A 25,061-nucleotide genomic window follows, 5' to 3' on the forward strand; every position below is an offset into this window, starting at 1 on the left:
TTTCACTTCATCCACAATTCTGAAGACTGCTGGCTTTGTCTCTCTGCTCACATCCAAAATATCTAGAGTAATGTAGTGGGGAATTGAGAGACCAGCAGAGGAAGACCCTACAAGGGCAGGCCTGTGATGAACAAACGTTGTGTACACCATGCATCCATAAAAACCACATGCAAATCCTGACAAGACAACTTCACAGCACATAATAGCCCAGTAACAGAGTTGAACTGAGGTCAAGCCTGGAATTACTGATTTTAATTGTCTCCTTCTAATTTTTTTTTATCCTCCTGGCTTTTTTGTATTGTAAGATCACAAATAAGTTGTGTACATATTGGTTCTGAATAAAACACTGAAACATGAGTTTATTGTTTCTTGTTGTTGGAACTTCCTAGAGGAAAAATATTGCCAAAACAATTTAATAGTGTATTCAAAATTAAGAGTGCATTTTGACCCAAGTGACTATAAATTAACCTAAAAAAAAGAAGAGAGACAATAAATTCTTCATTTTCCAAACAAATCAGGAAAATAACTGCAACAAAAGAATATTTCAAAGAGTCACTGAACAATACTGAGAAAGTATGTCTGCTAATCAAGGTAAGGACAGCCCATTCGGAGGAAAGACTTCCACAGCTTGAGGCTGGAAGCTCTGTGTTTGGAGAAATGTGCTGTAAAATATTAAAATATTTCAGTGTCGTTAATTTTTGATATCCCTTCAACAAAACCAGGAGAACTCCATTTCACTTCTCATAAGACTGTGATTTCAGAGAAGCAAGACATGTTTCCTGTAGAACACTTGAATGATGTGCTTCGAATTTGTTTCAAAGGTGAAGCTTTTCCCAAGATCCTCAGATGGAGGATGGTCCTCATGCCTCACTGTTGCTCAAGGCTGTTGCCAAATATCGCAGTACCAATTGTGACAAGCACGGGAGAAAGGGGAATTTTCACAATAGGAATTGTGCAATCAGATTAGCCAGTCCAAGGAGGATTATAAAGATGTGAATAATCAGTGCGGGCCATGTCAGCTGCCCAGCACGGTGCAGGGAGATCATGTAGATGAGTGATGGATACACGAACACAAAGGCCAGACCACATGTTGCTCCAGAGTATCTGAGGAAAGGGAGGGAAGAGGGGAAGAAAAAAAAGAAAAAAAAGAATGAATGCTTTGCATTTATTCTTATTTCTTGTCGTCATTTCCCCACACCAAACAAATGAACAATCTGGATGAATACTGACTATCTGCAATCGCTAAACATCACTTTCTGCTCCTTACTGATCTCTACCTCCTTCACTAGCACTTAATTACCACTCTCTGTGTTGTTCAGCTCCCTGCTTGCTTGTACCTGCACTATGACATGGCTCTGTCCTTTCAGCCACACCCTGTGATGCTGTTGGGGACCAAATCCCTTATTTAAGCCTTGATGTTTCTGCTTTCTTTGGGGAAATTTGTCAAAATGCAGCAGAAAGAGACGTAACAGTGCATCCTCTATTACACATCCTTTACTGTCAGAACTGCAAATCTCATCGCATCCCAGCCATCTGAGAACACAGATTAAAGCATTTAAATATAGAAATGTTTCTGAATCTGCAATTCTTATTTTAATTTATTTAATGAGCATCTAGCAAATAACTCTTCAGACCCAAAAGGAACAAAATGCCCTTCTGGTAACATGATCAACCACAGCAAGGGAAACATTTAACTGTTCTTTTTCTAACCTATCCCTTGCTTACTAAAATGTTCTCGTTACTTTCACCTACTAAGAAGCCAAATGTTATTAAGCAACAACATATTTTGTTTCATATATTTGAACAGTCCTTTCCAAGGAACGATCAGTGTGACCTGCAAGCATGCAAGTTAGACTGTATAAAGACAATTTATCTGCTGGAAACCCACTACTCACTGTGTTTGGTTACCATGCACAATACAGACACATTAGAAGAGATAAGCACCAGTTTGCAAACAGTGGTATGTATTGCACAATGTTTAACCAAATTAGGTATCAGGAAGAAGAAATCCTCTCCTGTCAGGGTGTTGAGGCATTGGAACAGGTTGCCCAGGAAAGCTGTGGATGTGATGTCCCTGGAAATGTTCAAGGCCAGGTAGGATGGGACTCTGAGCAACCTGGTCTAGCAGCAGGTTATGGCAGGAGGTTGGAACTAGGTATCTTCAAGGTCCTGTCCAACCTTAAGGTCCATTCTATCATTCTAAGAGTCTGTGATGACGATTAACTTGACAATTTCTATTACTGGAATACAAAAAAATTTTCTACAAGGAGAGACAGATGAAAAAGAGGAAATGGGGAAAACCCTCAAAGATCAGCCACTGAGCAAAAAGTAAGTTCTTTTGCTACTTTGGTCAGACCCAAACCTGTCATTCTGGTTTTATAATTGCAGATTTCGGTATTTTTAAACACTTCCCTCTCCTGGTTGCTTTAGGAAAGATGCAAACCAAGAATAAATGACAATGCATATAAATATGCTGACATAAAAAATAGTAAAGTAAGACTCTTTATTATTTCCTCTAATATTTTCTCATTATAGAAATCCTAGCTTTTCATCAACATGGTAAATTTAAGATATCATTTAGAGGCACTTTGATGCCACTTGCTTTCTTGCGTTTTTATTATGGACCTTCAATCCAGGTTGAAATGTCTTACTACAAAATAGAAACTTGGGAGAAGAACACAATAACAAAGCAACTTTTCTTCTGGTACCATATTCATTTATGAGTAGAGTTACAAGGTCCTAAGGTTCAGCTCCGGTAAAACTCAACCACCTCAGACACAGAGGCAGAATAACAGATGTCAGAACTTTGCAAGCTGATTGTTTACCCACCAAATCATTATTTACAACTTAAGAAGGCATAAGCTTCACAAAATATAAAGGTACCATTATTAGCACTCCTTTTCAACATCAAGACACAAATATAGTAACACCACAGGGAAGCTCACTGCAAGCAACACTCACCTTATGATACCTCCTATATTTGGATAAAATCTTGCCATTGCTACTCCAGCTCCTACAATGGCTAGGTTCAGGACAAGCACATGGAAAAGGCTACAGGAAAGTGAGGAAAGAGTATTAAAATCTGTTACATTTTTTCCAAAATACCACCACTGGCCTTCATTTAATATTTAACTGGTACATGGATGGTGTTTTCATTTGCATGACTCACTCTATTAAAGCTAATTAATTTCACAGAAAACATGTCATCTACTGAATATTCAGAGTGCCAATTTCTAAATACCTAGTATTTTGACTCAAAATATTCTTAAGGAATAAGAATGTGTAATTTGGCAATTCTTATGAAAAACATCATACATGGTACTCAGCATTCAAGTATTTCAGATGGATATTCAAATGCCAAAGAAACAATACTGTATAACTTAATTCCCACAAGAAAAAAATAGCTTGTTTGCAGAATGATCTGAATTGCTCAAAGTGAACTAATGGAAACCAGAAGAAAGGCAAAGATGCATCAAGTGGAAAACATTACAAACACTATTAAAATTTGAACTCTACTGCATTTTGATAGAGGACAGACATTTAAAATGTTGGATGTTTTACAGTATATGAACTGCAATGAACTTCCTTGCTCCTGCCCTATTTATGCTGAATTTTTTTGCTGAATTTGTTTTTACAAATTATTTCCTGTTGCTTTCCTTTTGCATTAAGGATAAGAAAAATGGAGATTTTCTGTTCTGCAAAGATAGCTTTTACTTCATCAGACAAATTCAGTGCAGTTATGCACAGAGCTGAGACTCAGGAAAGTATCAGTTTTCTTTCGGGAATATGAAATGTTGGCATATTTTAGCCTAAGGTAAAGTCAGGAAATAGAATAAAAACCTGTGATATTTTGGTCACACAGCTGTTTCTATGAAAGGAAAAAAGAATTCTCACAGAGGAAACATACATACACTTACAGGTTTTGTTTATTCTTCTGGAGGATATGGTTTCCTAAAATATACAAAACCTGTAAGCCAAGGCTAATTTTTTCTTCACTGTAGAAAGTATGTGTATTACAGAGGATCTAACTAACTAACAAACTTTTAAGAAGTGACAACTTCCATGGCTACGGGTGAAAGGCTGCCTGCCAGTTTCCAAGTTAGGAAGAAAGATTAAAGACATAGAGCAGTCTTATTAAAGTTCAGGGAAATGAAGGCAATTAAAGCACAAAGGAATAATTTAAGCTATGGACTGTTTTTGACCTTCGATCTTCAAAATTTATTTCAAAAAGACAAAAAAGATCTTCAATTTTTTACATGACATTTTTACAGTGGTACAAGAGGGGTACCTTAGAGATCAACAATTGCAGTGAGACTACAGCAGCTGTGTAAGATTAAAAAAAACTTAACTGAGTATAAATCTGGTAAGACCCCATGAACAAAAAATAAAATCCCAAGAATCAGACTTCTTAGGGACCAAATGTGTACACCTCTCTAATACTGCTAAGGAAAGCCAGTTCACTGAACTGTTCCCAAAAAAAGTGTCTGCCATTAAAAACAACTTCCTCTCTCCTACACGTGGCAGATCACAAATCTTACTATCACACAATCGAAGAAGAAAGTTTATGGACACAGAAAATGACAACACTTCTTCCACTCTCTTTTTGCTGAGATTATTTTTTTAGCAAGAGGGACTAAAACCAGTGGAGGCTTACTAATTCAAAAATGTTCTGCAAATTTGTCAGTTCAAAATATTTTAGCAGAAAACGTGAAAAATCTCTGAAGTATTTTATTCTGGCATGCTTTGAAGACGTGATGTTGTTGTTCAAAGCTGTTGTTTTAAAAAAAAAAATTACTTCTAGATTATTTTAAATTTTGAAAGTAAATAGGAGTGTCTGTATCTCTGGTGTGAAATGAAACATTTCTCAATTTCTTGATCTGGGAAAGGATTACTGGGTTGAGGGGGGGACAATGTGTTCTGGCTCAACTGAAAACAATGTTCCTCAAATGCTGAAGTCTCCAAAGCAATCCAGTACTTGTAGTAGTGGTTTGCAGTTTTCACTGTCAAAATTAATCAGATTCCTCAAGAACAATACCAAAATTAGAAGGTCTGAAAAGGCTTTGCACCAATCTGTTTCAATATGAAAGATTACACTGCATTTCTCCCCTGGAATGTCCTTGCTCCTTTCTTTACTCTTTTTAGATTGGTACAAGAGGGGTGCCTTAGAGATCAACAATTGCCATGAGACTACAGCAGCTGCGTAAGATCAAAAAAAACTTAACTGAGTATAAATCTGGTAAGACCCCATGAACAAAAAATAAAATCCCAAGAATCAGACTTCTTAGGGACCAAATGTGTAAGTTGTAACCATGTAACCACAGCTGTAAACATGACAGGTATTTAACTAGCAAACCCTTTATTTTACCCAGGCAGATAGTCACAGCTCAGCTCAGCTCATCTCCAGGATGGGGAAACAGTCTTGATCTTGATGGAGAGAAAGGCATTACCATTGATGAAAAAACCCCTACCCTTCGGAATAAAGTAAAATCTGATACCTAGGGCTACAAGGAGCTACATTATTTGAGACAGTACTTTTCTTAATACTCTGGAGCTCCATGCAGGTATGTTCCAGACACGACAAGCATTTCTCATAGCCTGTGACATTTTAGGAAGTCCTGAATTGCTCAGGTTTAGCCTGACTTTACTGGCTTACAGTAAAATCAATGTTCACAACACACTGCAAAAGGACAGTCAGGAAAACAGCATTTGGAGGCAGGGGAAATAACCACACCACTGCTTATTACAATTATATGAAGAAAAGTATTTAGAGGACATTAGTGATTAGAAAAGATTTGGCCTGTTTGTGCTTAATCATGCTGGTCACATACAGGTGTTTTCTAAGTGGCGTAACTTTCTTCATCATGGTCAATGGCAGCAGAGTTGGGTGGCCCATGCCAGGGCTGGACTGTCTGCCTGGGCAGCCTGGTCAGGGCTGCTGCTCTGAGGCACAGGTTGCATTGCCTGAAGGAGGCTGTAATTCACAAAGGAAGCACACCCATGGCAAGTATTTTATATTCTGTCCTCAGTCTCCACACTCTCAGCTGGGCAGAGGAAGATTCTAGCTCTTTTATATAAAGGAAATCACTGCTCACTTGCAAAAATCCTGCAATCCCACAAAAATGGTAACGGAAAGGAGAAGAAAAAAAGATTAGAAGAAAATGCAAGCTTTCCCCTAAGTCTTGCGTTTTTCTCTCCTGGCAAGGTTGACCTTTCAGATTGACAGAGTGGAGAAACAACCTTGTATGCCGGAAGATCATTAAAGGGCTTGATCCATCAAGTTCTCTCCCATTGAAGTGATAGCAACACATAAGTCACTGAACAGCAGTGACCATATATATCTAATAAACATCTATATCTAATTAGCATCCTCAAAGTAAGAATCGTGTCAAAAACAGTGAAACCAAACCCTAGCACAGGAGAATTTAAAGACAGAAACTGATTTTAAATCCCCTCCAGTTTTAAGTTCTCTCAGAAGTTTCAGACTCAGCATGGAGTCACAAGATGAACACACACAATAAGGGAAACTGGAAAGCAAGCAAAGGAGAAAATTAGGTTCACCCAAATAAGAATTTTTGAGAGGTTTCTGTATCTAAAAATGCATTTTCTTCCTGGAAATCTCACTCAAGTGACATTGGTCAAAAGACAATGAATCACAACCTTTAAGAGAAGCTAGGCAGAGGTTAGAAGAAGAGCAGACAAGCAAACATGCATGCAAACAGAAGAAATGTATTTCATTGCATCAGAACACATATATCTCTGGGAGAACTGGCAGGTCTGCTGGGCTACCATGGAGTAAAGGGATGACAATTATTAAGGAAAGCCAAGTGATTTTTGTCTATCAGCTTATTTAACCTCTCAGAACAGGAAAGATGCTATAAAGTTTTAAAAAATCCTCAGATGACTGTTTAAAGCACTTTATGGACACCATATAATTAATAAAGGGAATCTGTTACAAATATTACTGTAGCAAAGAACCAGTAACAATAATAAAAATTTGCTTTCTGTACATATAAGAAGATCCAGAGTCAGGCAAGAAACAGCAGATAAAACATCTGGCCCTAAATCATCTGTTAAATGACGCCATTACAAACATACCTCATTTTAGAAAAAAAAAGCAATTACCCAATACACAGAATTTTGGCCTTCCTTAACAACACCAGAGAGAGCAGAGAGAGTGAACAGTTCCTTGGGTTTTGTCCCAGTACATCACTTATCTTGTAATCCGTTTACTAACATACATTTTGCAAAATAAGAGAAGACATTAGGATGTCTTCTCTCATTTCTAAATCTTTTGCAGGAAGTAGAGAAAGGCTGAAGGATTTGTGGATTGAGTGCACCATCAACACCAAGCTGTGTATGTGTATGATGCAGTGGACATGATGGAGGGAAGGGATGCCATCCAAAGGGATCTGGACAGGCTCGAGAGGTGTGAGCATGCAAACCTCAGGGAGCTCAGCAAGACCAAGTAAAAGCCGCCTACACCCAGACCATGGCAATTCCAGACACACCCACAGGTTGGGCAGAGAAGGGATTGAGAGCAGCCCTGTGGAGAAGGACTCAGGGGTGGTGGCTGATGAAAAACTCACCATGAGCCAGCAGTGGGTGCTCCCAGCCCAGAAAGCCAAGGAAATCGTGGGCTGCATCCAAAGCAGCATTGGCCAGCAGATTGAGAGAGGGGTTGTACCCCTCTGCTCTGCTCTGCTCTGCTGAGACCCCACCTGGAGCACTGCATCCAGCTCTGGGGTCCCCAGCACGATGACACGGAGTTGTTAAAACAAGTCCAGACGAGGGCCAGGAGGTTGGTGAGAGGGCTGGAGCACCCCTGCTACGGGGACAGGCTGAGCAAGTTGGGGCTGCTCAGCCTGGAGGAGAGAGGATTGTGTGGGACCTCACAGACACCTTCCAGTATCTGAAGGGGCCTGCAGGGAAGCTGGAGAGGGATTCTCTGACAGGAACTGGAGTGACAGGGCAAGGAGAAATGGGTACACACTGAAACAGGGAGATTTAGTTTAAATATATGGAAGAAACTGTACTGTGAGGGTGATGATACATGAACAGGTTGCCCAGGAAAGCTGTGGATGCCCCATCTCTGGAAGTGTGCACGGCCAGTATGAATGGGCAAGTGTTCAAGGCCAGTTTGTATGAGTAACCTGGTCTAGTCAAAGCTGTCCCTGCTGATGGCAGAGGGTTGGGACTAAATGATCTTCAAGGACCCTTCCAATCCAAACCACTCTATGGTTCTATGTGATAATGCCTGTAAGAAGACATGTGTCTAGCTTGTCTCCATGTGTCTTTGATTTTAAGATAGGCAGAGACACAAGTCACTTATACATGTACATAAGAGCAAGGAGAATCCTCTTTCTTAGACTCAAGGATGCTTTTGCTCTCGTCCTGACTGTTGGAAGACAAGACTCTCATTTCCTTTCAGATAAGCAAGCTCCCACTGTTCAGCTTATGTGTACTGGGAAACGTGGGAGAAAAAAAGTTACGTATTGTCTGTTTAAGCTTTTAAATTTGGAGAGGATAAGATGCTTTATCACTCAAGACTATGGGTTAGTAGGATACATTATAGGTACACAGTAAAGAGTTGTTAACAGAAAAAGAACACTACACAGTAAAAAGCATGACACAAAAGAGGTGAAAATCCAAGTCTTCAGACAATAAAAGCTCCCTTGAAGATGAGTATGTAGTTTCTCATTATAATCCAGTTACAATCCATAGTTTTCCAGAAAAAAACTGGATATTAACCACGATGTTGCTTTTGGTAGAATTTGCCTTTGATTAGATAAAAAATCTAGACTATAAATTTCAAAACAGGAAACTAATATCTTAGTGCTTTATTATAACCAGTTTCAGATAAAGAAAAAGGGGTAAAACCCAGATAATGATATTGATCTGAGCAATACAATCACACCCAGGAAATAAAAACTATATGGCAGCCCTGTAAACGTGTAAGATCAAGCTATTTGCTTTAAGCTGCATCCATACAGAATCCTATGTACTCCACTTATTAACTTAATGGGTATCTGTTAACTCCACCCACAGCAGTAGGAGGAATCCACACCTGCAAATAACTGCTGATGTGAAGAAGCCTGGCTTTTAAAATCAGTGAGCTTCCATGTAAAGCAACCAACAACTTAAAAATGAAGATAGGAAAATTTCTAACGGAGACTTGGGCCAAAACAGTGATTCTGTTAGGTGTTTCTGACTTAGATGTTTTTGTTGGTTTTGTTCGGACAATTATGTCAGAAGGCAAATTTATAAGATTTCTCTCATCTGCAAAGAAAACCTAATATAAGAAAGTTGCAGCTACGAAAAGGTATGTGATTTAGCACATAGAATCACATGGTTAAATGAGGCTCGGGTGCCAACAGAGAGATCCTGCTCTTTGCCTCCTTTTTCATCCTCAGACAAAAATTTTCTCCAGGCATGTGACCCAGGATATTCTCCTCCATATATTCACTTATACAGACATCTAAGAGGTAAAGCATGAATCTATACAGATCATTCTTATTGCCCAAGAGCTGTTAGCCCTGATTAATGAGGATTTTGAGAAAAGAACCCAACTATATTCAACTGTTAGTAGAGTGCTCATTTTCCTACACAAAAAGCTACAGAATTTAATATTCCAAGTAGGTTGTGCAGAGTGAATCAACAGGCTCTCCAGTAAGAAATGAAGTCTATGTCGGAAACAGCAAAAGCTTCATATTTGTAAAACATTTCCCTACAAAAGCAGCTCTGGGGAAAACTAAAAATACTGAAGTTTTTCCTACAGAGGTAATAAAGTGCTACTAAAGGAGATTTGTCAGCTTCGATGACTGGTGAGAGCCAGTCATGAAGACACATTTCACAACCAGGTAGTAAATCTTTACTATCCTCCCAGAGACATGCTCTGTGCTTGCTACCATCCTTCAGTAAGTCTTCACCGCATAGAAAAAACCAAGGGCTGACCTTGTAAATGCACAGAAGCCAGAGCCTGAAGGTTAATTCAGTTATTTCTATGCTGTATTTGAGACACCTGGAATGCTAGAGAGTGAGAGAGAGCCCACCAGCCAGAACAGGCTACCTTATCACTATAGGTTGGAGAGGCTTATATGGCTTCCTAGAAACCATTTTTGACTTCTCAGAAGCTTTAAATACTTCACTATAAGGAGTCTTAAAACAGAGTACATTTAAAAATGAGTGAAGCTACCCACAGGACATCCTGGAGACAAGAATCAAGCAAGCATCTGCATCATCAAATTCGTCATATGTGAAGGCTTAAAACAGCAAGCTGGAATTAACCCGAGAAGAGACTGGCATAAAGCTGCAGGTTCTAGGAGAGCCCACGAGGGAAATGAAAACCAATCTGGTCAGAGAGTAACTAGAGGGAGGAGATAGGAAAAGGCATATCCACATAATATAAAGGACAAGACTATTTCCCCGTGGCTGTGAAATCCATCTTTAGCACTTAAATAAATGGCCTTGTTTCCAATAGTAACTTGCAGCAGTTCCTAAAAATCCCGATGTTGAACTGCATACAATTCTGAGTTAAAAAAGGCAGGCACTTATTTCACTGCCTAATTTTAGGCATTCAGTTTCTAGAACCTATTTCAGGACTCAGAAGAAACCTGAAACTTGAAACAACATCTTTGCAGACCTGAACTGCTGATGCCACAGAGGAAATATACATTCCCTCCTGAGATTTTTTTTTCCTTTCCTCCATCAACAGTAATTCACAATACAAAATAAGAAACTTGGAGATAAATGGCAACTTCTCAGCTGTGACAAATTCAGTACTCTGGTACTCCAAATATAAATGTCCTAGGTTTTATTTAAGAAACCAAACTAAAACTGAAATCTGCATCAGCTATTCCCTGGAGTACAGACACTGTACAAATGCAAGGGTGTGGCTCATCTCTGAAATTAGCATCTGAAAAGCTATTTTTATAAGCATAGCAGCAGCCCAGATAGCACAACTAACAACTCACTTAGCTATTAGCTCTGTTTAAAAACAGATGGATGATTACTAATCATTCACAATCAAAACAAAGATGGCATGCTGAAAGGTCAGTATCTGGATTGTATGTTTTTCACAGCTTAAGGATTGCTAGATGGAATGCTCCTGGATGAAACAATTTTTTTTCCTGTACAACTTTTATTTTGTCATATAATTGCATAACCCAAAGGGACTGTGTTGACAAAATTATATTGATAAAATGAAGAGCTAAACTAAAACAACCCTGCTCTGGCAAACTGTAACAGTCCTGATCTGCAGGCATGCCTATTCACCCTGACTCTACAAACTGTGAAACTAGCTTATGAAATGAACCTAAAACCAAAAACCTAGCCAAATTTCTGATAACGGAAAGCCACTTAAGGAGAGTGGGCCAAACTATTGTCAAGAAACAGACTTCTTACCTTGGGTAAGCATTTCCAAAAAACTGTCTTAACAGCTGAACTCGTGCCAGATAGCCCAATAGTGGATATACAGTCATCATTTGGAACAGCAGGAATATTCTTGCAACAAATGACATGATGTCATCACTGGGAAAGTTATCTAGAAAATTCTAAACATAAAAGTAATGTTACACATCAATGGTGGCTTGTTTACATATATCTGCTGGTTTTTAATATCCATGTGCCAGAAATAATGGGACAAAATCCAAACAATTACAACTGCTAAATGAACTCCAAAACATGAAAAACCCTCTCCCTCTTTTACAACTGCCACAATAACAACCAATTTTGAATATTACTAAGCTGATGTCAGCGTTAACGTTAGTATTACAAAACAAATTGCTTTCTGATCTTCTGAACATCCTCAAACAATCCAGGCTGTGAAAAGGCCACCTGACCTTTTAGGCAGATGGATTCATATACTCCTTTTATCTGTCATATCATACCTACTTACTAAAAACAGTTATTTAGTGAGTAAAACTTCATTACATACAAATGAGGAAAGGATCATACATTCTAGTGGGAGCATCTGAAAAAGTATGATAAGACTTCAACATCATAGAAATATACAAACAGCTTCATAAGTACCTGGGACAGCTACAGAAAATAAATGGGAAGAAAATCACTCATTATCCGTTATTTAAGTGTGGATTTAATTCTGTGAAATTATTTCAGGTGTTAAAAAAAATAATTTCATGGTTTAACAGTAGTACCAGTTAAATGCTGCCTTATTGCTAAATATTGTGCCAGAGCTATAGAACACCTGGCATAAAATGGATCCCCCACTGACAACTGCTATCTCTGAAGCAATTTAGGGTGTGGAAATCAGCTTTGCCTGTAAGCAGATAAGAGTTTTTGGCCTTCAAAGGGTATTTCATGTGGTGCTATTATCTGAATAACTCTGCTGGCAAGGCTCACCAGAGTGTCAGACTCCAGAGTGTCAGACTTCAAAAGTAATTGCAGCGAGGACTCCTATCTAAACAAGCTTGCTTTCACATTCTATTTCTTCTGGAATCCCAATGAGTCACTGCACACACTTCTCAGGATTAAAGAAGCTAAAGAAATGAAAAGCTCAACTGTTCACTTGTTCACTTTGGTCCTTCACTTTCGCAGAGTATTTACTAAATGTTTGTTTTTCACCAAAATATTGGGAACCATTTATGAATATAAATGAGATAACACAAGCATTACTCATCTGTTCGTGGTAGTGCCCACGAGGTGTCCCACCAACTGACCACAGTCAAGCACAGATGCTCCTGCCAGGGTGAATCATGAAGCAAGTAGCAGTAGTTGGGGTTTTTTTTATTGTGTATTTATTAAAAGGTTAAGGACAAATATATTTATATTTTTATATATCAAATATAAATATATTCATCATGACATGTATTAGGAAGAGCATTGCCAGCAGGTCGAGGTAGGTGATCCTGCCCCTCTACTCAGCCCTGGTGAGGCACATCTGGAGTGCTGTGTTCAGTTCTGGGCTTCTCAGTACAACAGACATGGAGCTCCTGGAGTGGGTCCAGCTCAGGGCTACAAAGATGACCAAGGAACTGGAGCATATCTCTTACAAGGAAAGGCTGGGGGAGCTGGGCCTATTCCTGCTGCACCTCATCAGTGTATACAGGTGAAAGAAGGTGCCAGAGGTGATCTGGCTCTTCTTGGTGGTGCCAAGCAATAGACAAGAGACAATGGGCAGAAACGGATGCACAGAGGGTTCCAGTTGAACATGAGGAAGAACTTCTTCACAGTGTGAACAGACTGTCCACAGAAGTTCTGGAGTCTCCCTCACTGAAGCTATTCCAGAACCATCTGGATGCAGTCCTGTGCCATATGCTCTGGGATGGCCCTGCTTGAGCAGGGAGGTTGGACCAGATGACCCACTTCGGTCCCCCCAAAAAACCCATTTTGTGATTCCATGAAATACGTACTGCAGTAGAATATCTCACCTGTTCAATGCATTCTTTGGATAATGGTGGAGAAGGAAAAGATGCAAAAATTATCACTCCAACATACAGGTATGTTAGTCCAACCAGGAAGTATGCAATAGAGAGGTCTCTCACCTGAGGAAAAACAAGATTTTATTTTGGCCAGCACTTACACGCAAAACCAGATGAAATAAAAACCTCATAAGAGTTCTATTTCATGTATTACTGTTACTTTTACATGCATTACTTTCTTATATTGACTACTATCACTTGTACATTTTTATTTTTACTTCCTACTGCGTGGATGCAGACTTCAGACCTGGTTCTGATCAGAGGAGAAAGCTGCAAGGAAATACCCCAAAGTGGTGCTAGACAAGTATTGTTTATTTCTCAACATACAAAAAAGGCACCATGAAGGAGACATGCCAATAGATGTAGCATGTTATTCCTGATGCGTAAGTATACACTAGTTATTAAAACAAACAAGGAATCCCTTCTACATTCGTACATCCACCTACTAAGACCCTTGGAACACAGACTCTCCTGTCTAAGACAGAAAGTCCAGAAAGCCCTATGTTAAATTTCTTGTAATGAATACAATCTTGCAATCAAAGACATTAGTCTACCCAACTGCAGATGTAATACAAAGGAATTTAATCAAAGGTTTTAAGGAAGTAGTGTCAAAGCTAGGGTCCTAAATCCACACATAACTACACTACATACACTTAGGTATGGATTTAAACCTAAACTTCAACGTTCAGTTCTGAAAATTTTGGCTATCTTTTTAAGATATATAATATATACAAATATTTTCTACTACACAAAAATAATCACACATTTATTACATGAAAATAACTGGCAAAACTAATTAAGTACTTTATGAAACTAAAGAATCCACATATTCATCAGACTGATCTCACAGCAATGTACTTGTCCTTCTACATAAATTCCTTCCTTTGGAAATAAAGAGGGAGACCATTTGTTTCTAGCTATTAGCTAACTAAACTCTGTATAAGCTTATGTTACAGTACAAAACACTCATCACCTTACAGCAAACCATTTGTTCAGCTGCTGCTAATCACCAGCTTCTTAACAGATTACTAGTAATGTTTCAATACAAGACTATGTTTTCCCAAGACTGAGAAGCAGGTCGTACTAGCTCAGGCATAGTACCAAATTATTAGGATTATACTGGTTTCCAGACCTGGATGAAAATTATCACCTCCAGCCAGCTCACTGAGCATGAGCAAATCTTCCTCACATCTGTGCATGGAAATGCTTCCCTAAGTGCTTCTTCATCCTATCTCACTCACAAAATAAGTATATCCTACACTACTCCAGGCTCTGCCAAGGGCAAGGCAATCCCCCAGGAAAGTATAAAATACTAGATTATGAGTTGTGAGAGAAATTCAGATTGAAGCCAGTTTTTTGTGGAAGACGTGGAATCCCCTATTCATTTTGCCAGTGCTTTTGGGGTAGAAGATTGCTGTCTGATGAGGAATATTATTTGCCTCTTAGAGGCTGATGGGAAAAAGGCATCAGTATGATTTCAACATATTCCAGGGTGGCCTTCAAGCTCCCAGCAGCTGCACATTTCTACCTGCATCCTCTTCCTCCTGCAGTTAAATGCACAAGGAAGATGATTCCTTACATTTCACTCTCCTCATACTGGCCATTGGGTAAGGACTATCAACTTTCATCAGAAGCTGAGCAGTCAGCTCAGCTTTTCTTTAAATTATATGCAGAATTTCTCCTTGTGACATGAGAAGTTGTACAGGTTTTTATATAACATCTACATCTTCAAAAGCACTAATGCCCACCCACTGTAAGAACTTATTTTAAGAATATTAAACATAAGCAACCAAATTTCTTGCAGGTATTTATGAATAACTTCCATTAATTTTAGGACTCAGAGACACAATAAGGTGGTTTTACAAAGAGACATAGACTCGCATCTCTTGAGGACAGGACTTGGACAATTTTTCAAAAGACATCCAAAACCTTCTTAATGCACATCATCTGCCAAAACCTGCTTTAAATCTGTATTTTAGGTGTAGACCTGACACCTAAAAACAGTATACTAACTCACAGTTGCTATTTCTACTCTGCCTACACATAAGTTCTAGAACCAACTGTAAAACTATTTCTGCTGAGACAAGTGCATAGACTTGTGAGGGCAAGAAATCTGAAATAAAATTCTCAGTGCTTCCTTTGGATATGAAAACTGGTAGGTAAGTGATGTGCTATTATCTCCAACAGCTACTTGCACCACTACTAACCAGTTCATGTTTCCAGAATTCTTAAGGGTGTATGCTTTAACCTGCACTGAAACTAAGTGCTGAGATAATTTTGATAATTTATTTTCATAGCATGTAACCCAACAGACTGTTTTCTCTGTTTGTTGTCACCATACAGAGTACCCAGACTTTGATTTGAATAAGCTACTAAAAAAAAACCAGACAACTTGAAAACCTGGATTTATTTTTTTCTCAATCTTTTTTCTCCATCAGCTCCCTTCCAAATACATGCTTCTGTGTATAAATAGTTACCTTTGTACAACAACATGTGTTTACATAACAGGAACATCTTTTGATTAATGTTCATCATTCCTCAAGAGACCTGGGTTCACTCCCTAAAGACCTTGACAGTACGGTTTAGAAAGCATAATTCCAGATAAAATAAAAGGACATATGGGGGTGAGATAAAATTATTATTTTAATTAAGAGCAATAACTACACTTTTTTGTTTTAAATATGATACTTGAGGCATTTATATTCAAAGTGGACATTGCTGTGGTGAAAGCTGTCTAAGCATAAAAATATAGCAATTCTTACAAGCCACAGTTTAAGAGTCAAACTTGTAGAAAAAACAATGTTGCAAGCAGGAAGTATTTGTAGAATCACGGGTGAAGTCTCGAAGTAAGGATCTAAGGTAACATGCAGGTCACAGTCCATAAGGAACACAGCCTGACACATGCCAAACCCTTCTCAAATACAACTGAAGTAACAGCCAGATTTTCAGACAAAGCTTGGAGAGTATGTCAGCTGCAGTTACTGCTGACAGGGAGCTCTCCTGGTCAGATCCACAGAACAAAGTGTTAGAAGTGCTGCTGGAAGAAGAGAAAATTGGGTGATCAAGGCTGGCAGCAGCAGTAGAACAAAGGAAGAAATCAGCCTCCTAACAAAAGGATGAGTCATGGAGCTAACAAAGACAACCGTGAAAGTTCAAGACACTGTATCACATCCACAGAGCAGTCAGTATTCAGGTGCTGGCCAGAAAAAAAAAAAAAAATTGACATGGCACAGAGAAGGCTCTGTGGATCTATGGACATTTCTTACATGACACTGCTATAGGCTACTTCCAGGCCTTGATTTGCCTGCTGAATGCCATGGAGAAAACAGTTCCCTTCCTTCCTTCCTCAGTACCAGTGAAAGCTACTTTGTGGAGCTGCTTCTTGGATGGAGAAGCCTGTATCAGTGCTTAGTAATGATTACCACATTTGAAATACCTTTTGATCATCCCATTTCAGATTAGTGTCTCCTCAAGAGAGACACTGTCTCCGTAATATCTCAACAGGACTTTGATCTGTAGCATAAAAATAGACTTCACCTGCTCATGCATCAAGGGCAAGTAGTAACATTTAACTGGGTGACACAAAAATAAGTACTTCACCAGGATGGATGATGTTGTGCATAGTTTTGGCAGCAAACAGAAACCAATGGTAGGTATGGCGGCATCACTAGAAGCTCACACTGTTTACAGGGAATAAAGTGTTTCAATACTGCAGAAAATAAATACCATTTACAGCTCCATGCATTCTGCAGTTAATACCTAGACAAAAAACATCTCCCCAGTCACAGCCTTTCTCCCAGGTATATCCACAAATAACTGTTAGAAGACAGCACCAGTGTATTTATGCCTGTAGATCATGGTGGGCTTGTGTAGCATCCGTAGTGTGGCTCAGGGAAACATCACAAATATGAATCAGGAAAAAAACAACCAACTAAAACCCACACCTACACTCCTTTTTGTGGGTGGGTTACATTTCCTATGCAATTTGTTTTTGAACCATTTGGCTGACACTGTACAAAAACTTACATTAATAAATACAAGGAGGCAGCAGCAGTGGGAGATGGGACCAGGAAGCACAATTCTGAACTGCAGACTAAAAACCTGCTCACAGGGCTTCTCCAGGCTGTGCTGCTGACATGTGGCTTACTCTGGTGCACTGCTCTTCTCTTCTCACACCCACACCACTGTACGGGAATAGTGGCCAGAGCAATCCTCCCCCATGTGTATTTTAGCTTTGGGCTGTGATGCATGCCTGTGACCAGAATGGAAGCTGCTATTGTTTTGAATTTCTGACTCCATAAGAGGAATGTTATTGTTTGTCTTACTCTTTTCGCCTCCCCAGAGAGTTGTTCTGTTCTGACCTCTAGTTTCAGTAAGTTTTGCTCAAGACTAAAACAGTGCTTTTCCAGCTTGCCAAGTTCTGTGACTTGTGACAGAACACTGAGGAAAGTGCCATGTGAACAGGTCCATCAATAAAACAGTGAAGTTTTTATCCATGGATCTATGTCAGTATCACCACATCACATACTGAGAGAAGAAAGCATCCTGTAAATATATGGGAACCCCCCCCCATGACCTATGACAAGGGCAAGACCCCTATGCATATGGAAATCTCCCACTTAGCCCAGCACCTTTGTGACATAATCACAAAACAGCTCTTCAAGAGCATAGGTACTTCATTAACATTTGCAAAGCACTTTTGAGATGTAGGTGAAAGGCTCCTGTACAGCTACAAAGAGGAAAACCAATCTCCAGCCAAATAAAACTAGTACAAGAATTACACAGAGATTTGTTTTGCCATTAAAAATCTTGCCTGCCATGCTTCAAAGCTATCCTTTCTAAGCAATGTGAACATTCTTCTGGAATGCAGAGTTTTTTTAAGGGCTTCACATCAAGCTATGGCTGACTTGGAAATTCAAGTTAAGCTCCAGGGAGGGTATTAGAAAAGCTGATTCAAATGCAAGCAGCAGTTTCTTCCTCCTTCACACAGGAAAAGCAAGCTGGAGAACACTCCAGGTGCAGCTCTTTGCATCTGATTGTTCGCTCTGATGTAAACGGAGCGGGGGAAACACTCAGGAAAAACTTGAAGATGGAATGAGGGTATTAGGCCTCCTCTGCATATAGAGCTGATTGCTGGAGATCTTGACTTTGCAATTTGAAAGCCACAGTTAAAGAGAAATCTTGCCCTTCTCCACATCATAAATTTTTCTTAAGGAAATAGAGAAAAGCTTATTTAGCCTTCTTTGCCCAGACCTCCAGCTGTTAAAACTAGTTTCTGAGAAGCCCTAAGCCCCCAGAAGGCTTCCTGGAGGAGAATTCCTGACTCCTCTGCAAATACATCATTCACAAGCTGGCCTTGATTCATAGGTAAAAGGAAGTAACTATGCAGACTTCTAAAGCCTAAGAGGTCATCTCATTGCATCGGTACATAATCTGCACTTCACTGTCAAATAATCAAATCTGTTATATTTTATCTGATGTGCTGCATAGGCATCTGGCTCTTAGTGGCACTGATTCAGTAGGGGGAACAAGATGACACCCAGAGGCTCCTTAGAACCTCAAGCATTCTGGGATTCTATGATTTCATTACAGTTTTTCATACAGCCAGTATTTAAAAATCTTTTTATGTTATTGCAGGTACCTTTACAGCTAACATTTAAATAAAGCTGGACAAAAATCCTTGGAAGTAGGGAGGAAAAAAATAAAATAATTACAGTAAAAGTTACTCTCAGACTCTGTGTATTGTGTTTACTCCATTTGGTATTTTATAATGGGAAGATATTAACAAAGAATGCAGTTCCATCTGGAGGAGCAGAGCTTAACTTTTTCAAGGGCAAAGCACCAGTCCAAAGACTATATATGAAAAAGCCTCCTGATCCAGTCTTCAACTTGCAGGATTTCCTAAATCCAACTTTAGGATTTCCTAAATTTCCTAAATCCAAGTTTCTCCACGGACTAGGACTGTGAGACAAAACTACAGAAGCAACTCTGAGAACAGGTATTACCTAGACCCCAAAACCACTGTTCAGGATTCTGCTAAAATCACTCACATACCAAACATTTTCCACAATTTTTAATTCTTAAATTGGTCAGTTTTCATTGAGTCCTATGACATAGTCAAATCATCTGCCACTTGTGTGCAATTTGGCCATTTAATATCAGCTTGTCATTTTGGGGCATTCCTTGGGGCTTTTATGTAAATGAATTTGTAATTTATCTGTTACTCCCTCATAGCAAGGAAAAGAAGGTGTAACTTTTTTCTTATCAAATCACAGGAAAAAATTACTGTTGTCTGGCAATCTACAATAAACAAGCACAGTCTTGTGAAATTACTTACATTGTTTTCTTGATTCCTGTTATTCTGAAGAAGTGTGATTACACAATTGTGGATGAAGAAGGCAAGTGTTAGAACCCCTGTGAGCTGAGGGAACAGAATTCTAAACTCTAAACAAAGAAAAAAAAAGTGTTTTAAAATTATTTCTTTGAAACAAGCAATGATGAAATGCAGATGACATACAGTGCTCTGGAAGGTACTGGCAAACTCATGAACTTCCACCTTGAAATGGGACAATCTAGCCCATATTTGACCATAGCCAATGGAGATATTTAATCAGGAAGTACAAGATGCATGAAGACAGTAGTTACTATAGAATACATTTTCCAGCAAGGCTTCTCTGATAGACTCCAACCATCAGTGATTACTAGGATAATTTAAGATTGGTACATAAAAGCTTTTCTGCTTCTCAACAGTTTAAATGGAAATCATTTGTGAAATTGGAATTGGCATCAGTGAGGCTGTATACATACAGGTTCCTAAAGAGGGAGATGGAGGGAAGGACTCATTTACCCTGTGAACAGGGTAAATTAGTTATTTATAGTTATACAGGGTAAATTTAGTTATTAAAAAGTCACTTATGCTACCAAAAGAAAAATTACATCTGAAGATATTTAAGAGGTTCTGCTTACAAGCCAGGGCATAAAAAAAGGCAGAGCAATTTCTTATCATGCTTCACAGCATGTATGAAGAAAAATTTTCTTCTTGTCTCCACGAGAATAGCATTTTTCTGCTTCTTTTAATACTCAAAAGATGCTCACAAGGTAGTGGTTCTTGAAGTGCTGCAAATGGTCTAAGAATTCACCAAGGTGTAATATCATTAAAGCACCATCTTAGTTGGTATTACCTAAGAATGTATTTACTCTTTAGAGTGCTACCAGCAATTAGAGAACCATAAGATAGCTCAGCTTGTGAAAAGCATCCAGAAGTACAGCACAACACTTCAGAAGTTCACAAATCCTTACAGAACAAACCACAGAGAGCTCCCTGCAAACATATTTAAAACAGACTTCTATAAAGTGCTATGAAATTAGGAAAGTAAACATACTCCAGGCAACTAATGTAGGGGTTATCCAAAGGGAAAGAATAAGCTTTCCCTAGAGCTGGTTTCACTGTACCTTCAATAGGTAATTAGCATGATGTGCTACTGACAGAACTGAGAGTGCAAGTGATTTCTGGGCTCGACTTCTAGGCTCGTTTTCCATCCACCACTTCAATAATAAAAAGCAAACTGACAGTTTCAGAATCTCTTGGAAGCTGTATTTGTATGCATTAGCTACCTACTTTTTCTATCTCCAAGCAGTACTAGGAGTTTTTGCCAAATTAATCAAACTACTGGGTGCTCTACTTCTCAACGGCCTGCGGCATGTGCGTCACTACAACTCATTTTTCTAGCTTGTTTCTAAGAACAGAAGAAGTGATACTATTCTAATGTACAGGACACAGTCCCTGGACCTAACTGGTCATAAAATTTTGCTTATTGTAAAGGATGGGGAAAAAGCAACTAGGACCTAACCCTCATTCTCTTATTCCAGGTTTCTTATAAAAGAAACTTGATCTCTTTAGGCTAGCCGTTCAAGCAATACCAAATGCCACTTGTTTATGACTATGGCATCTCACAGAGAAATTTTAACAGTAATTTGGAAACAACAAATAGCCATCAAACAACCTTCAAGAAGAAAAACATACTGATGGGTATTGATGGTATAAAACTGGCTAATGGGTGTTTGAAAGAGAAGAGCTACTAAGATTATGGTCAAAAACTTGAGACAGACTGGGAAGTACAGGAAAACTGTACTTGCATATTATGATGAATGAGATATTTCATTTAAGCAAGACAGTGTGTGGGGAACTTAAAGCACCCTTAACAGTCAGTCTGCCTACAGTCTGTCATTTCTAATTGCTACTGAAACAGGTATGATCTGAATCTGGTGCAAACAGAACTTAAAATAACACAGGTGAAACAGGACTATGGCAAGCTCTCTGTCACAAGATACATGTTGAAGGTTCCTCTGATAGGCACTTCTTTTCTTCCCTAATGTTGATACTCCTGTTAACTAAGGAACATCACTGGGAAAGGGATTCTTTTCCACTTGGTCCAGAGGGATCTTTACTTACAACATCAGACAGCATTTCCTCTATTTACGTCTCAGAAGTGTTAAAAGGTAAATGAGAGAAAAAAAAAATTAAACTCACCAAATATATACTTCACCACTGCATTTCAACTATCTTACCTGGTACAAAAAATTCATTCTCTGTAAACCAGTTGAATTCTAAGTGTATTCCCAGATGAGCAGCCTTTACTGTAACCAGAAAAACTAAGTAGACAACTGAAACTGTACCTGGAAAAAACAAGAGCCAAACAAATACCATGATATAGTAGAAAGTATTTATGCAGGGTTTAATTTCTCCTCCATCCATCTAGTTACTAGTAGTCAAACAGTTACGGTATTCAGAAGACTAGGTCTAAACTTCTTCTTTACTTCTCTTATAGGTCAGAGAGAAAAAATAATGCACATGCACACACTGTAAACTTCCAGCAAGTTTAATAACTTCCAGGTGCTGGTGACAGCAGAGGAAGTACCCTGTAATCCCATTACTGGGCAGGTAGGTCTTTAGGCAAACAGAGCAGTTCCAGCTTCCACTGCCAGGATTTCAGTCTAAGTGGAGATTGATCATAGCACTGCAGTTATTACAATGTTCATCTAGTAACTGACTTTTTGAATCAAACAGCTCAATGGAAAGTGAAATTACTGCACTTATGAACTTTACTGGGAGCTAGAAGTTGATAATGACACTTCAATACTACTGATTAAAACACTGTGTTAATTGTAACTTTGGATAATCTTTATTATAATACTGGATTTGCATTCCATCTCATTGGTTAAGAGGAATCCAGGATGCACCTGCACAGCTTAAGGACTGCAAATGACATCATGGATGGGCATAATGCCTTGCTGTGTATGCCTGTGTAATGGAGGGTATATGGTGGTGTGTCAGCCATTTGAAAGAGACAAGAGCAGAACAGTAACTACCTAAAAACTGAAGGAAATTGAACAACAATAATTAAGGCTACCACAATGAACCTCATGGCCAATAATGCTCCTAGTGAGCAGAGAACAGGCTATAAGTGAAGACAAAACCCCATCATTTTAACCCAGCAGGTTCAAAAATAAACAGAAGGAATTATCATTTGATTGCTAATTTCTTGAGCACAGTCAAGAAATTAGGAAAATAAAAGGTTCTGTATGTGAAGATCAGCTAAAATACTCTGTAGCTTCCTAATGACTTCTGTTTCCATGGGTATCAAAATAAGTAAAACTCTACTGAGAGAAATTTCATCATCTCAAAATTGCCTTCCATTTTTTCTTGTCCCATAAACTGCAAGATTTACAAAAATTAAGGCAATTTTGAACCGCTTCTGAATTATAATCTACTGAAGCAATCAGTAATTAATATTCTGGCTTTTAAATTTTTTTCTATATAAATCCTACACCTTTTGCACAGAAGAAGTATCAAGTACCCAAATTCCCATGTGGTATTTTCATTCAGTGGTTTCAGCAAGAGCAGATCCAAGCTCTGATAAAGTGTCACTATGGAACAGATGAACAAACTAGACCTTCAAATCCCTGTCCTCTACCTCCTTTCAACCTCTGATCCACATCTAGTTTTCTCTTCCTCTTCACTGTGGGCTTCAGTGCTACACCTCAGCCATCTCCTACTCCCTGAACTGTGACCAGCTCCTCCCATCCTGCATACCCTTTACTCACTTTACCAGCCCCACCCAACTTGGCCTTCCACCTCAAGACATGTAAGCAGCAAGTCACAATTGTTTCCTCTGCAGCACAGAAGAATCCACAATACTGGAAGTTGGGACAAATATGTTGTGATTAATTAATCACCTGACTGGCAGAAAATGACTTCAGATCAGAAGCAACTGCTGGTTTGAAATGTTTACTGGAGGAGGAAGAGTATGCCTGACCACACCAAGGCAACATGTATCAAATGCTGCACAGTAGTATGTATAGAACCATTTGGGAAAATTTGTTGTAGATGTAATGGAATTTGTTTCACAGTATTATCAAGCAAGGAAAAGGAAGAAAATGAACTCCCTAGTACCTGTGACATTCAAGTAAAGCAGCAGACAAAGCCCTTGGGGTCAATAAACCAACCAACAACCCACTGTGAGGTACAACATGGGCTGCCACCAAAATACTGGAACACTGGCTGGAAAGCTGCGTAATGGAAAAGGATCCGGATGTGCTGATTGACAGAAGCTGAACATGGGCTGACAATGTGCTGAGAGCTGGCCAAGAAGGCAAATGGCATCCTGGCCTGGATCAGCCATGGTGTGGGCAGCAGGGCCAGGGCAGGGATTGTCCCCTGTACTGGGCACTGCTGAGGCTGCCCCTGTGACATGAATACTACCAGTTTTGGGCCCCTCAAGTCAAGAAGGACATTGAGATGCTAGAAGTGTCTAGGGAAAGGAAATGAAGCTAATGAAGGGTCTGGAGCACAAGTCCTGTGAGGAGCAGCTGAGAGAGCTGGGGGTGTTTATCCCGGAGAAAAGGAGGCTCAGTGGTGACCTTGTCACTCTCTACAGCTGCCTGAAAGGAGGCTGTGGCCAGGTGAGGCTTGGTCTCTTCTCCCAGGCATCCACTGACAGGGTGAGAGGAAATGGCCTCAAGCTGTGCCAGGGAATGTTCAGATTTGGAAAACGTTCTTCTCAGTTGTCAAGCTTTGGAACAGGCTATCCAGAGAAATTATTGATCTACCATCCCTATATGTATTAAACAATGTGCAGATATAGCACTTATGGACATGGTTTAGTGGTGGACTTGACAGTGTTGGGTTAAGAGTTGCACTCAATAACCTTACCGACTTTTCCAACCTGAAAGATTTTTTGATTCTGCTCACTGGAGTAGTTTTCACTGTCTTCTATACACTTCAGCCACAGAGAACCAATGCTTTAATACTATTTGTTACCTACCTAGGACATTAAACTTCGCAAAGAATGATGGAGACTTCAGATTTAGCAGGGGTAGAAGAACTGCAATCAGGTAAAATGGTACTGTTTTTGATTTGTCCCACCATTCCTCAAAGAGTTCAAAACCTGTTCTGTTGCCAGAAGAGAACATCACACTCCTGTTCTGTGGTGGGAGATCACCAGCAGCATTTGGACAAATGACTGGAAGAAAGGAAAAGAAAAATATCCTCAGATGACAAGGGTTTTACTTGCACAGAATATTCAGAGCCAAGAGCCCACAACTGCTGGTGTGTTTTTCCTACTG

At 39.3% G+C, this 25,061-nt stretch overlaps 1 protein-coding gene across 8 annotated transcripts in view; it reads right to left on the reverse strand.

Moving 5' to 3' along the window:
* Positions 1-328: 328 nt before the first annotated feature.
* The window catches only part of SLC38A9 (solute carrier family 38 member 9), a 48,461-nt gene continuing 23,728 nt past the window's right edge, over positions 329-25,061 (reverse strand). For 7 of the 8 annotated variants that reach the window (XM_064402782.1, XM_064402777.1, XM_064402776.1 and 4 more), the window contains 7 exons: positions 24,761-24,958; positions 22,005-22,112; positions 19,774-19,880; positions 13,386-13,499; positions 11,401-11,549; positions 2,962-3,051; positions 329-1,104 (listed from right to left, as the gene is read on the reverse strand). In XM_064402782.1, the coding sequence (XP_064258852.1) occupies positions 939-1,104; positions 2,962-3,051; positions 11,401-11,549; positions 13,386-13,499; positions 19,774-19,880; positions 22,005-22,112; positions 24,761-24,958 (932 nt within the window). In that variant the 3' untranslated portion in view covers positions 329-938. The remainder of the gene's footprint in view (positions 1,105-2,961; positions 3,052-11,400; positions 11,550-13,385; positions 13,500-19,773; positions 19,881-22,004; positions 22,113-24,760; positions 24,959-25,061) is intronic. The other variant, XM_064402781.1, reaches the window with a different exon arrangement.

Source organism: Passer domesticus, chromosome Z, assembly GCF_036417665.1.
Source record: "Passer domesticus isolate bPasDom1 chromosome Z, bPasDom1.hap1, whole genome shotgun sequence".
Lineage (NCBI taxonomy): Eukaryota > Metazoa > Chordata > Aves > Passeriformes > Passeridae > Passer > Passer domesticus.